At 37.4% G+C, this 15,712-nt stretch overlaps 1 protein-coding gene across 1 annotated transcript in view; it reads left to right on the plus strand.

The window, feature by feature from the left end:
• LOC121382108 overlaps positions 1-15,712 on the plus strand; it is a 58,778-nt gene that overhangs the window by 28,195 nt on the left and 14,871 nt on the right. The window contains exon 2 of the mRNA XM_041511607.1: positions 10,202-10,314. Coding sequence (XP_041367541.1) covers positions 10,202-10,314 — 113 coding nt within the window. The remainder of the gene's footprint in view (positions 1-10,201; positions 10,315-15,712) is intronic.

The following is a 15,712-nucleotide window of genomic DNA, read 5'->3' on the forward strand; positions in this document are numbered from 1 at the left end:
TGCTAATAGCAGAGTGCAGATTTGCTTCGAACACTCTTACGAGACCAGGATGCATATGCCCGAATCTTAATTCAGTTAGTGTATATGGCTAAATGCAAACTTCAAACATATGAAGTCTATTTGAGATTATTTGCAATATCCATAGTGGTTAGGGCTGTTACATTGTAGACCTTGTATTAAAGATACTTAATTGTCTGTACGGTGTACGGTGCTCTTCGCTGAAACTTTTCAATCTCTTGCTTACAAAATCTATTTCTGTACATTCGGCGTGCTTTTTATAGTCCTAATGTTACATCGCTTTCGCTCGTAAGATACGTTTTTAAACAATTCGTAAGATAAACGGTATATAACAGCCGCTCATGTAGTATTCTCTATATATTATCGCTTACGTACTTGTTTAAGTAGATTTATTGTTAATTCCTGACTGGCGGCTAGCTTTTAGCTGTCTTCAGACCTTATCTTTCAAACGACTTTTTAAAATCGTTATTTCGTAAAAACCTTTGAGACTTCTCGATCTTTAATTGCTGCTCTAAGCGAATCAATGTGTTATTAATCGAAATCGATAGGCTTGGAGAAACGGTGGAAATAAAATAACACAGGCATCCATTAGATTCTTTGACCTTCGTATCATGTAGCCCGAGGCGTTTGAAAACACCATTTGCGCCATTTGTCTTGCATCTGCCCGTCATTAAGTATCGGGAAACGACGTTAACGCCAAATGTAAACGATGAAAACACAATGATTAGTCATCACGGCGACTAGGCAATATTTTGGGGAAACAACAACAAAGAAATATACACGATAGCTGCGTGCTGTGAGCGAGAATCTGAACAGCTTCCATTTAGATGATTTTGTCCTATTTTGCACAGTTTTAACTACCACTCCACTGAATGCAAATAACGATGAAATGGTGGCATCTGTGGCATTTCATTATATGGGATTTGTGGAATGCTTTAAGTAAATGTATATTTTAACAGAGAAGAAGCTTTAGGTCTCGAAAGACATACTACCAGCTTATAAAGTTTGTTTTTAGTTTGCAGTTCCATTTGTCAGAGGTACCCAAATAACGAATCACAAGGGACACCCACGTCCAACGCACTGATAATCCAATAGTATGTAGGTTCTAGGTTCATTTCGTTTCAGTCGTTTCAATTTGGTCCCACTGTCTTATCGTATCTATTCCAGGAGATCGAATGACGCCACCTCATCTTGTCAACTAAAAGTGTTTTTAAGTTAACTGTTGTTAATCAGAAATGTAAAAAACAAAACAAGTTTATATATTACATTAAAAGTAGATTTTGGAATACCTCGGGATCCCATTTGGTTATTAAAGGTTTTTGTAATTTTGCTTTCTTTCTCCTTTTTTTTTTTTTTTACAAGTTATTTTTATAGCATACACAAGGAAGGACTATTTTGTTTAACCACCTTATCGTATATTACACTACAAATAGTTTGTGTCTACACATTTCATAATTTCAATACTTAAGAGAGAGAGAGAGAGAGAGAGAGAGAGAGAGAGAGAGAGAGAGAGAGAGACAGACAGACAGACAGACAGACAGACACACAGACACACACACAGACACACACGCACATACAAACATACATACATACATACATATATATATATATATATATATATATATATATATACACACACACACACACACTACTGACCATGTGCGTGTGTGTGTGTGTGTGTGTGTGTGTGTGTGTGTGTGCTTATATCCAATTAAGCTTCAAGCACGCTGTCCTGGGCACACACCTCAACTATCTGGGTTGTCTGTCCAGGACGGAGGGTTAGTCGATAGCCGGTATCAGGATGCGAACACAGTACCTACAAGCCTTATGTCCGATGGCTTAATCACTACGCCACCGAGGCCGGTACTTAAAAGCATCGAGGGATCTTTTATGTACGGTACACTTCCACATAGACAAGATAGTTGCTGATTTAGCAGTCATGGACACGGGACGAGGAATACCAGATTGTATCGACGACCATCGATTGCCCTCATGCGAGTGCTCTACGACTGGACTACCCACTCTCTCTTGTAGCACATACCACTTAGTGCAGTTGACATATAAAGTAGACCACATTGTCTCAACTGTAAAGTGGTTTGTCTTTTCGTTAATAGTTTAAGAACAAACCCTAGAATGTATGCGTCAGACGAAAGCTAAGGAAAGACTTTGAAATGTTTATTTATTTATTAGACTAATTCTAGTCAGACCGTGTGTTAGGCTACGGCACTAAGCGAATTAGAGTATCGTTAGACAGAATCGATACACTCAGAGAGACAGCGAACTCGGACTTATTATTTCTTTGATCTTTTTTTTCTTCTTCTGTTTTTTTTACTTCTGCCAATTATATTCTTCTATTCCATTATTATTATTATTTTCGCAATCCGCAAGACCAAACAAAACAAATCATTAACGTAAATGATGCATACTTAATGACGGTATTTTGAAAGAAAAAGGGGGCCGACAATGAAACGATGGCTGGCGATTTCAAAGTGACGTCAGCACCAAATCAAAACTGCTGGAGATGAAGTCAAACGGATATCTAGTTGGAAGTGACGTCAGTACCATATCTAAAAATCACCATTTGAAGGAAACAAGCAAAATATTAGTTATTTTTCATTTTCATTCTGTCTTTTGTACAGGTTATTTGGTTGGTAGGGGAGGAACGTAGACCAGTGGCAAAGCGATCGCTTGATGCGCGGTCGGTCTGGGATCGATCCCCGTCGGTGCGCCCATTGTGCTATTTCTCGTTCTAGCCAGTGCACCACGACTGGTATATCAAAGGCCGTGATATGTTATCATACGTGTGGGATGGTACATATAAAAGATCCCTTGTTGCTGATGGAAAAATGTATCAGGTTTCCTCTCTAAGACTATATTTCAAAATTACTAAATGTTTGACATCCAATAGCTAATGATTAATAAATCAATGTGTTCTACTGGTATCGTGAAACTAAAAACAAAAGCCTTAAAAATACGTCTGTACTAAATCTAAACCAATCTAACGACCTGAAGTCCGAGGAATATTCTGGAGTATACAAAGTTTAAAGTTTGTTTTGTTCTAATGGTATCGTGAAACTAAAAACAAAAGCCTTAAAAATACGTCTGTACTAAATCTAAACCAATCTAACGACCTGAAGTCCGAGGAATATTCTGGAGTATACAAAGTTTAAAGTTTGTTTTGTTCTAATGGTATCGTGAAACTAAAAACAAAAGCCTTAAAAATACGTCTGTACTAAATCTAAACCAATCTAACGACCTGAAGTCCGAGGAATATTCTGGAGTATACAAAGTTTAAAGTTTGTTTTGTTCTACTGGTATCGTGAAACTAAAAACAAAAGCCTTAAAAATACGTCTGTACTAAATCTAAACCAATCTAACGACCTGAAGTCCGAGGAATATTCTGGAGTATACAAAGTTTAAAGTTTGTTTTGTTCTAATGGTATCGTGAAACTAAAAACAAAAGCCTTAAAAATACGTCTGTACTAAATCTAAACCAATCTAACGACCTGAAGTCCGAGGAATATTCTGGAGTATACAAAGTTTAAAGTTTGTTTTGTTCTAATGGTATCGTGAAACTAAAAACAAAAGCCTTACAAATACGTCTGTACTAAATCTAAACCAATCTAACGACCTGAAGTCCGAGGAATATTCTGGAGTATACAAAGTTTAAAGTTTGTTTTGTTCTAATGGTATCGTGAAACTAAAAACAAAAGCCTTAAAAATACGTCTGTACTAAATCTAAACCAATCTAACGACCTGAAGTCCGAGGAATATTCTGGAGTATACAAAGTTTAAAGTTTGTTTTGTTCTAATGGTATCGTGAAACTAAAAACAAAAGCCTTAAAAATACGTCTGTACTAAATCTAAACCAATCTAACGACCTGAAGTCCGGGGAATATTCTGGAGTATACAAAGTTTAAAGTTTGTTTTGTTCTAATGGTATCGTGAAACTAAAAACAAAAGCCTTAAAAATACGTCTGTACTAAATCTAAACCAATCTAACGACCTGAAGTCCGAGGAATATTCTGGAGTATACAAAGTTTAAAGTTTGTTTTGTTCTAATGGTATCGTGAAACTAAAAACAAAAGCCTTAAAAATACGTCTGTACTAAATCTAAACCAATCTAACGACCTGAAGTCCGAGGAATATTCTGGAGTATACAAAGTTTAAAGTTTGTTTTGTTCTAATGGTATCGTGAAACTAAAAACAAAAGCCTTACAAATACGTCTGTACTAAATCTAAACCAATCTAACGACCTGAAGTCCGAGGAATATTCTGGAGTATACAAAGTTTAAAGTTTGTTTTGTTCTAATGGTATCGTGAAACTAAAAACAAAAGCCTTAAAAATACGTCTGTACTAAATCTAAACCAATCTAACGACCTGAAGTCCGAGGAATATTCTGGAGTATACAAAGTTTAAAGTTTGTTTTGTTCTAATGGTATCGTGAAACTAAAAACAAAAGCCTTAAAAATACGTCTGTACTAAATCTAAACCAATCTAACGACCTGAAGTCCGAGGAATATTCTGGAGTATACAAAGTTTAAAGTTTGTTTTGTTCTAATGGTATCGTGAAACTAAAAACAAAAGCCTTACAAATACGTCTGTACTAAATCTAAACCAATCTAACGACCTGAAGTCCGAGGAATATTCTGGAGTATACAAAGTTTAAAGTTTGTTTTGTTCTAATGGTATCGTGAAACTAAAAACAAAAGCCTTAAAAATACGTCTGTACTAAATCTAAACCAATCTAACGACCTGAAGTCCGAGGAATATTCTGGAGTATACAAAGTTTAAAGTTTGTTTTGTTCTAATGGTATCGTGAAACTAAAAACAAAAGCCTTACAAATACGTCTGTACTAAATCTAAACCAATCTAACGACCTGAAGTCCGAGGAATATTCTGGAGTATACAAAGTTTAAAGTTTGTTTTGTTCTAATGGTATCGTGAAACTAAAAACAAAAGCCTTAAAAATACGTCTGTACTAAATCTAAACCAATCTAACGACCTGAAGTCCGAGGAATATTCTGGAGTATACAAAGTTTAAAGTTTGTTTTGTTCTAATGGTATCGTGAAACTAAAAACAAAAGCCTTAAAAATACGTCTGTACTAAATCTAAACCAATCTAACGACCTGAAGTCCGAGGAATATTCTGGAGTATACAAAGTTTAAAGTTTGTTTTGTTCTAATGGTATCGTGAAACTAAAAACAAAAGCCTTAAAAATACGTCTGTACTAAATCTAAACCAATCTAACGACCTGAAGTCCGAGGAATATTCTGGAGTATACAAAGTTTAAAGTTTGTTTTGTTCTAATGGTATCGTGAAACTAAAAACAAAAGCCTTAAAAATACGTCTGTACTAAATCTAAACCAATCTAACGACCTGAAGTCCGAGGAATATTCTGGAGTATACAAAGTTTAAAGTTTGTTTTGTTCTAATGGTATCGTGAAACTAAAAACAAAAGCCTTAAAAATACGTCTGTACTAAATCTAAACCAATCTAACGACCTGAAGTCCGAGGAATATTCTGGAGTATACAAAGTTTAAAGTTTGTTTTGTTCTAATGGTATCGTGAAACTAAAAACAAAAGCCTTACAAATACGTCTGTACTAAATCTAAACCAATCTAACGACCTGAAGTCCGAGGAATATTCTGGAGTATACAAAGTTTAAAGTTTGTTTTGTTCTAATGGTATCGTGAAACTAAAAACAAAAGCCTTAAAAATACGTCTGTACTAAATCTAAACCAATCTAACGACCTGAAGTCCGAGGAATATTCTGGAGTATACAAAGTTTAAAGTTTGTTTTGTTCTAATGGTATCGTGAAACTAAAAACAAAAGCCTTAAAAATACGTCTGTACTAAATCTAAACCAATCTAACGACCTGAAGTCCGAGGAATATTCTGGAGTATACAAAGTTTAAAGTTTGTTTTGTTCTAATGGTATCGTGAAACTAAAAACAAAAGCCTTAAAAATACGTCTGTACTAAATCTAAACCAATCTAACGACCTGAAGTCCGAGGAATATTCTGGAGTATACAAAGTTTAAAGTTTGTTTTGTTCTAATGGTATCGTGAAACTAAAAACAAAAGCCTTACAAATACGTCTGTACTAAATCTAAACCAATCTAACGACCTGAAGTCCGAGGAATATTCTGGAGTATACAAAGTTTAAAGTTTGTTTTGTTCTAATGGTATCGTGAAACTAAAAACAAAAGCCTTAAAAATACGTCTGTACTAAATCTAAACCAATCTAACGACCTGAAGTCCGAGGAATATTCTGGAGTATACAAAGTTTAAAGTTTGTTTTGTTCTAATGGTATCGTGAAACTAAAAACAAAAGCCTTACAAATACGTCTGTACTAAATCTAAACCAATCTAACGACCTGAAGTCCGAGGAATATTCTGGAGTATACAAAGTTTATTTGTTTTGTTCTAATGGTATCGTGAAACTAAAAACAAAAGCCTTACAAATACGTCTGTACTAAATCTAAACCAATCTAACGACCTGAAGTCCGAGGAATATTCTGGAGTATACAAAGTTTAAAGTTTGTTTTGTTCTAATGGTATCGTGAAACTGGCCTTAAAAATACGTCTGTACTAAATCTAAACCAATCTAACGACCTGAAGTCCGAGGAATATTCTGGAGTATACAAAGTTTAAAGTTTGTTTTGTTCTAATGGTATCGTGAAACTAAAAACAAAAGCCTTAAAAATACGTCTGTACTAAATCTAAACCAATCTAACGACCTGAAGTCCGAGGAATATTCTGGAGTATACAAAGTTTAAAGTTTGTTTTGTTCTAATGGTATCGTGAAACTAAAAACAAAAGCCTTATACGTCTGTACTAAATCTAAACCAATCTAACGACCTGAAGTCCGAGGAATATTCTGGAGTATACAAAGTTTAAAGTTTGTTTTGTTCTATGGTATCGTGAAACTAAAAACAAAAGCCTTAAAAATACGTCTGTACTAAATCTAAACCAATCTAACGACCTGAAGTCCGAGGAATATTCTGGAGTATACAAAGTTTAAAGTTTGTTTTGTTCTACATCGTGAAACTAAAAACAAAAGCCTTAAAAATACGTCTGTACTAAATCTAAACCAATCTAACGAAAGTCCGAGGAATATTCTGGAGTATACAAAGTTTAAAGTTTGTTTTGTTCTAATGGTATCGTGAAACTAAAAACAAAAGCCTTATTACTAAATCTAAACCAATCTAACGACCTGAAGTCCGAGGAATATTCTGGAGTATACAAAGTTTAAAGTTTGTTTTGTTCTAATGGTATCGTGAAACTACAAAAGCCTTAAAAATACGCGCGACCTAAGTCCGAGGAATATTCTGGAGTATACAAAGTGTGACTAAAAACAAAAGCCTTAAAAATACGTCTGAAAATCTACCAATCCGACCTGATGTATTCTGCAAAGTTTAAAGTTTGTTTTGTTCTAATGGTATCGTGAAACTAAATTAAAATATCTGTAATCTAAACCATCTTTGAAGTCCGAGGAATTTTGGAGTATACGCTTAAAGGTTTTGTTCTAATGGTATCGTGAAACTAAAAACAAAAGCAATACGTTGTACTAAATCTAAACCAATCTAACGCGTATATACAAAGTTTAAAGTTTGTTTTGTTCTAATGGTATGGCCTTAAAAATACGTCTGTACAAATTAATGAGAAACTTAAAGTTTGTTTTGAATCGTGAAACTGCGTAACATTAAACCAATCTAACGGCAGTCATTACACACTAGTGCTTCTTTCGTCGCAGCCGGCCAGTATTTAAGACGGATTTCATCTGCTTCCAGCGTGGGTCATAATAAAGATATAGTCTGAATATATGAAATACCCCATGTTGCTCACTGATGAAATATTGAATCCATATTTTTTTTTTCGCTTGGAGCAATATTCAATATATGGATATAGCCAACGCTATAATAACCGGAGAAAGTGCATAGCGCCATAAAACTGATACAATCAATACCAGTTATGAAGATCGGCAACATCTAACTGCTGGGCAGCTCTAACCATACTAACACTACCTTCAATTTAGGGATATGGCCAGGCCAATCAATATGATATGTGAAGAGAGTGTACACGCCCAAAGAGGGGGGCGGGGGACGAGTATAATTGTGTTTGGTTTATAAACGAATACGAATGTGTTTGTTTCGATTGCCGATTATTTCACAGCGTATTCCACACATAAATACATTACAGGTACATGTCAATCTTTTGTGTATGGTTAGTTTTAATGTCTATGTATATTGTGTATATGCAGGCTATGTGTATATGTATATGTATATGTATATGTATATGTATATGCACATGAATATGTATATGCATATGCGTATGCGTATGCATATGCGTATGCTTATGCGTATTAATATGTATGTGTATATGTATATTATGAATATGAATATGTAAATGTAAATGTATATGTATATGAATCTGAAAGTGAATATGTATGTATGTGTGTGTGTGTGTGTGTGTGTGTGTGTATGTGAGTGAGAGTGTGTGTGTATGTGTGTGCGTGTGTATGTGTATGTGTATGTGTATGTGTATATATATATATATATATATATATATATATATATATATATATATATCTGAATGGATGAATTAGTGTGTGCAGGCGTATGTGCGTACACGCACGCACGCATGTAATGTATTGTTTCATGTATGAACATGTAATTGACACATATAAATGTGTGTATTGTGAACCTGAATATAACAGTAGTGTATAATGATTATATTTAGTTGACCTGTGTAACTAGCCCCTTAACTAGACTGTTCAAGGTCATCAAGTATTGTATTGTAAAATGTAATGTTTGGTAAGTGTTAAATAAATAGAACTTTCTAGTCATGTTCGTTTGTTATAGAATTTGTCATTATTATAAATTGTACTAAGGCAAAAAAAGGTTAAAAACAGGTACTTAAATTTAAAAAAGCTCGTGGAAGCAGACACTGGATGCATCATTTGCAGTAATACCGTTGACACACCAAACTCTAAACCGGGTCAACCCGGATTGATTCGGATAGGATACGGGTCGTGACACATCAAATACGGGTTCCAAACCGGGTCAACCCGGTTTGGTTTCAATTCACATATGTATGTGGATTGAGCAACACGCTTACGGGTCAGTTCGGTTTGGGATTTCGGTGTGTCAACGGTACATTGGCGAATACGCATCAGTTCAAAGATTTTATTTTATTGCGGCACTGTTCAAAGCTTCTGCTGTAGCCATTGGTTTCCATCTCACTAAATATCCTTACATATATCTTCTTATTTCTAACTAAACCATTCAACTGGCCTTGAATACTGTCGTCGGACCATATTTTGATCAAGCATAGTACTTCTTCATACGTCCATGGTCGGGATGTTTCCTTCATTTTTGTGTTTGATGCGAAAAGGAACTTTCCAATGTCCCACAATCCTTAGCAGTGTATGACGTCATTTGTTGGAATTCCGCACAACGCTAGCTCTAGGAACCGTATTCGGTGTGTCTGGGTCCAAACCGGGTTGACCCGTATTGGTCGCCGGTGTGTCAACGGTAAAGGCAATTCGGGTCAACACAGATCAATCCGGATTGATACGCATTGGACAGAACCGTATTTGGTGTGTCAACGGTATAAAAGTAACAGGATATTTTCTATACAAAATGAAATATAATTTGTCTAACTGTCACGCCATGGAAGCTTGCATTTTAAAGTACAGTGTAGTAGTGCCAAATATCTAAACTTGTTTTGTGTTAGTATATAACTAGAAGCAGATTGCAGACGATTTGTCTAAATTTGTGAACAAGTTTATGACGTCTCAAATTATATCTTCTCTTGAAGATAGCACGGAGATGCTGACAAGACAACGTCTGTTCTGAGGATAGAAGATTGGGGGTATTTTTAAAAAAAAAAACACAAAAGAATTCCTAAAAGTAATGCACTTTCTGTACAGACTATTAGTAAAACGTTTGTGGTTAGATTATTATTGGTACATGTTCGGTATATTCAGGGTCCGGTTTAGTGAAGTTTCACTGTATTCAGTTTATCTGTGAATACTGATTACAGTATTTTAAAAGTTTACTTTATTACATTTTAAATATCAGTTTGTGCTATTATTAGTTGGGTTCATGTTTAAAGGTTATTTCCACCCTAACAGTGTTATGCTATTACATTTAATCTTATTGTGTATCTTGACAGATTGGACGGGTGCTCTGACGTGTTGGCACTGCATAGCAAGGGACTGCGACACCAACCCGTCAGACAACTACAAAGCTATCAAGAAACCGTGCCTTCCACAACAACACTGCCAAGTAAGTATTCTGGTTCTCTTCTCAAAGATGTTTATAGAGATGTAGCTCATTGCCGAGAGAGAGAGAGAGAGAGAGAGAGAGGGGGGGGTGGGGGTGGGGGGGAGAGAGAGGGGGGGGGGGGTGGGGGGGGAGAGAGACTCACACAAAGAGAGTGGGAGAGAGAGAGACAGAGACAGAGAGATACAGAGAGAGAGAGAGAGAGAGAGAGAGAGAGAGAGAGAGAGAGACTGTCAAGTAGTACTAAGTATTCTGGTTCTCTTTTCAAAGATGCTCATCCTATCTATATGTGGCCTCGTTTAGGTCGTTAAAGTGACATATCTTGTTTTTAAATACTACAGCGTATTTTTCATTGTTAACTCTAGAGCCATTTTTGCTAACTGAAATCTAAAAATCAGTTGGGGAAAGTCCACATTGGTGGTGCAGGTTGTCGAAACAAAACTCATCGTAGTGTTGAATCAGTTCCAACTGCCGCATACATCCCAGTATAATACCCCATTTAGTAGACAAAAACAACAAAATGGAGGACTGCCATGTCGTCGAGCACGCGAATGAATGAATGAATGTTTAACAATACCTCAGCACGAAAAATACATCGGCTATTGGGTGTCAAACTGTGGTAAATGGAACAAACATTTCGAGCACGCGAAATCACGTGCAGTAGCACAGGCGAAATCGACACGGCTTACCCCGGCGAGCTCCAGACTGGAGATCGGAGGGGGGGTGGGGGTGGGGGGGGGGGGGGGGGGGGGGGGCATTGACATATTTTACACCGTATTGCGTATTGGGAATGCATGAACTCTTCTAACGGTAGAGACACGAAATTTCTATCGATATTCAATAAATATTAATCGGAGACGTTTGTGCGGAATTGTTTACCACCAAATATGCGTCCGAGAAATTATTCGTTCAGCTTCGTACCCAATAAATATCAGATATGGGCTGAACTAATATTAGTTTGAGATTTTTTTACATTTAGTTTGGCGTTTTGAAAAAGAAAATGATACGTGCAACATTTGAGCTAATACAAAATAATGACCAGAAATGTATTACATAAATAAAATATTTTATTAAATATAACTTATCGCATATAATAATAATTAAATATAATTAATGGCATCTATTTATAAAATGTTTAAAGTATGACAGGGAAACGGAATGGAAGAGCTGTGATAGTCTGCGTGAGATGGAGGGGGGTTGTGTTCTTTATGGGGGAGTTAGTTGGGGTTTTTCTACTTCTTCTTTTTTTTTTTCTTCTTTTTTTTTTTGGGGGGGGGGGGGGGGCGGGGGGGGGGGGGGGGCGTGTGTTATTAAATTCTAAATACTGATACAGATAGAGATTTAAACATTTTAAGCATCATAGAACATCCACGTGAACATTTATCTATGATTATAATTCTTAAAAGTAGCAAACACGTTTCAAATCAGTTAATTTGTATTGCACAAAGTCTTTTAATTTTGTGTTGTCAGCGGCATAATCGTACAAGACAGGGACAGGACCCCCCCCCCCCCCCCCTCCCCCCTTCCAGTGCTGGAGCAAATCCTCAACTCAAAAAAGACAGAGATATTCTGGTAAAATTAGCTTGCCTGAAACCTTTTCACCGTGCATTTCCGTCATGTTACCCACAATATTAGTTCTAATCCTCGTAAAAATGTGTAGTGATTCCAGATTCGTCCCCCCCCCCCCCCACCCCCACCCACCCCGTACGCCTATGATTAAAGTCCTCGTCTCGATGGTTGAGTAGCCTGCTAATCTACTCCTTTTGGTCTATTTCGCTGTATACTTTAATTAACTCTATTTCACGCATCTTATGCCATCCGATATGTAATATGTATTTGTAATTACCAGTTTGCAATTCACATCTCTTACGAACGTAAACGTATAGTAGTCACGTTGAATATGACAGCTGCCATAGTTACCCAATCAGTGTTAGATATCCCGTGATGCAGTTTGATTCCATAAGGGACGTTACCCTTCGCGCGCATGAGCAGATGAAATATGAATTAGGTCTATTTCCACAACCCACCCCACCCTACCCACTCTGCTATTATGGCTCTGTTAACCGATGTTCCGTATGCAGGTACGTTCAAACTTCTACACATAACAGGGCATCCTATTATTACATACATACATGTTGAAATATTTACATCGTCAGTGAAGACTGCTGTCTACAATATTCACAATTATGTAGATTTGCTATCTTCAAGATTGGCCCTTCGAGCAAAGTCCGCCAATTGTACTTCCGTCGCTATTAGGTTCCGCGAATTAATTTGGCCCCAGGGCACATCGTGCAGTGGTGAACTCGTTTCGTAGCTATCTTAGCTTTCACTCGTGTTACGACACAAAATTGGCACTAAAACGCGGCTTCTTTGTTCTGATCACTGGTGGATTTGTAAATCAGTGTCGGAAACGTCGGTCTATAGCCAGAGAGAACATCTACTCCAGGCACAGGCGATTCCCATGCATTTTCTTCGGGGGGGGGGGGGGGGGGGAGGTGGTTCTAACTTATTTTCGTGCTTATATCCAAGTAAGGTTCAAGCACGCTGTCCAGGACACACACCTCAGCTATCTGGGCTGTCTGTCCAGGACAGTGGGTTAGTGGTTAGTGAGAGAGAAAAGGGTGTAGTGGTCTTACAGGTACACCTACCCATTGAGTCGTTAAAACTCGCTCTGGGTGGGAGCCGATATCGGGCTGCGAACCCTGTACCTACCAGCCTTATGTCCGATGGCTTAACCATGACACCAACAAGGCCGGTCCCATACATTTTTGTACTAGTGGTATTTTAAGGCCTCCTTACACCACGATAGTAGATGATACTTTCATTTAACCTCTCCTCTGGACTGGAAGAAAATGTTTTACTTAACGACGCACTCAACACATTTTATTTACGGTTATATGGCGTTGGACATATAGTTAAGGACCACACAGATATTGAAAGAGGAAACCCGCTGTCGCCACTTCATGAGCTACTCTTTTCGATTAGCAGCGAGGGATATTTTATATGCACCATCCCACAGACAGGATAACACATATCACGGTCTTTGATATACCAGTCGTGGTGCACTGGCTGGAGCGAGAAACAGCCCAATGGGCCCACCGACGGGGATCGATCCAAGACTGACCGCGCATCAAGCGAACGCTTTACTACTGGGCTGGATGCAAAGTCTCATCCATTCTTTGTCTGGCAGGGGATGACCACTAGACCAACAGGTTGAGTAATGTTTATTTTTGGACTGTCCCTCTAAAATGACGTGTAATTCAATAGTATTTATATTCGTACTACGCAAGTAATTTAAATAACACTGACTCCATATTTCGATTTAAATTACTGTTAATATATTTTTAATTCACTAATTTATTCCAAATTAAATGTATCACTTCAATTAACATGTCCTCGTTCTGTCCTGAATAGGATATCTGGCGCAAATCAGAACTCATGCCCAGGACAGACGTGCCTGAACCTTCGGTTGATATGGACATGTTAATATATTTTTCCTTCCTTCCTCCGAGCAACTAAGTCGCATCAACCAATTAGCTTCATTTTCGATTTTCATGAACTATTCTAAATTATGCGTCAAACTTACCTTCAAGAAAGTACGCAACATTTTCTAATTGACTTTAATCCTACGGAACATTTGCCAATTCAATAGCACCAAAACCAACCCTCGCCCGCTATCGACCCTGGTCGGGCTGCTTGTAGTCTAGTCAATTTAGGGCCAGACCCACCACAAATTGCAAAATATTTTTTTCTTCAAAATACATTTTGGAAAGTTCTCCAAACAACATATTAAAAATGCACTCGAATATACCTTGGGGTGATATGCCTAATTTGCAGAAATTCAATATGGCTGCCAAACTTCCCGAAGACAACCTATTTGGCCATGCTAAGCAAGGTATTTTAGTGATTTTAAAATTTAAAATGTATTTCTTGAGCATGGAGAACCTTTTACAAGTTGTAAAATCTTCCATGGGCACTCTCTTAATTTGCATAAATTAAATATGGCTGCCAAAATCCTTGGAAATGGCTTTTCAGCAAGACCTCTAACACAAATTATCATTGATCAATACTGTGGTCACTTACTCATAAATGTGTGACTAATTCATATTTAATGAAGGCCATTGACCGAAAACTAACCAAAGAGATGCATTTGCATTTGTCTGTGTATAATACGTGATCAAACGTTTAACCTAAGATCTGTAATCAAAGTATATTTATCCTCTATATTTTAAGGATACAATGTTGATGTTATACATATAACTTTTGGATAAATATAGGCAGACAATATAATTAGTCAAACAGCACTTCTCTGGATAGACACAAATTCATCTGGGTATAGAACTGGCACATTTGTGTCTGTATAACACAATCACCACAGGCAAGTGCCATCTAACAGACCACCACATCCAGTTTATTTAAAATGCATTCAGTGGGTATAAAACTAGCACCTTTGTTTCTATATAATACCACACCTTTAATCTATCCTTGTGATTTTTTCCTCTGTGGGTTACCCATTGAGAATCATACTAATCATCGATAGAAGAGTTTTCTTTATCAACAGCTGACATCTTGGCAGAAGAGATCTCGTCGTTGTGCAGCCTGTCTTGCGGGAGGATCCAATAACTTCAAACAAGGCTGTTGGTGCTGCATCTCTGTTATTACTGGAATGAGGTTTCCAACCCCAGTCAGTGGGTTCCAATCCTTTCCTACCGGCCTCGATGGTGTCGTGGTTAGGCCATCGGTCTACAGGCTGGTAGGTAATGGGTTCGGATCCCAGTCGAGGCATGGGATTTTTAATCCAGATACCGACTCCAAACAATGGGTAGGTGTAAACCACTTGCACCGACCAGTGATTCATAACTGGTTCAACAAAGGCCATGGTTTATGCTATCCTGCCTGTGGGAAGAGCAAATATACGATCCCTTGCTGCTAATCGGAAAGAGTAGCCCATGTAGTGGCGACAGCGGGTTTCCTCTCAAAATCTGTGTGGTCCTTAACCATATGTCTGACGCCATATAACCGTAAATAAAATATGTTGAGTGCGTCGTTAAATAAAACATTTCTTTCTTTCTTTCTTTCCAATCCTCTCCGCATCTGCATGTGGTGATAAACTCTGATGTTTGCAGATGTTTGAGGCAATGTCTGAGGCTGAACACTGGAAGTGCTGGAACCTACTTTCTAGTAGAATTATTACAGCTTCAATTGGTCCAAGGTGTCTCCTTTTTGGCTTCCACTGTACAGACTAACTAGCGCACTTTCCTCAGCTGTAGCAGCCTCTTCATATGTAGCCAGTCTGTTGTTGAACACTTCCGCCTGGAGATGAAAGTCTGCACTGTTTTTACGTTACATTAAAACAACACCTTGATTAATGTCAAACACGCTTGATGTTGTGTCACATCCT

The sequence above is a fragment of the Gigantopelta aegis genome, chromosome 9 (assembly GCF_016097555.1).
Source record: "Gigantopelta aegis isolate Gae_Host chromosome 9, Gae_host_genome, whole genome shotgun sequence".
NCBI lineage: Eukaryota > Metazoa > Mollusca > Gastropoda > Neomphalida > Peltospiridae > Gigantopelta > Gigantopelta aegis.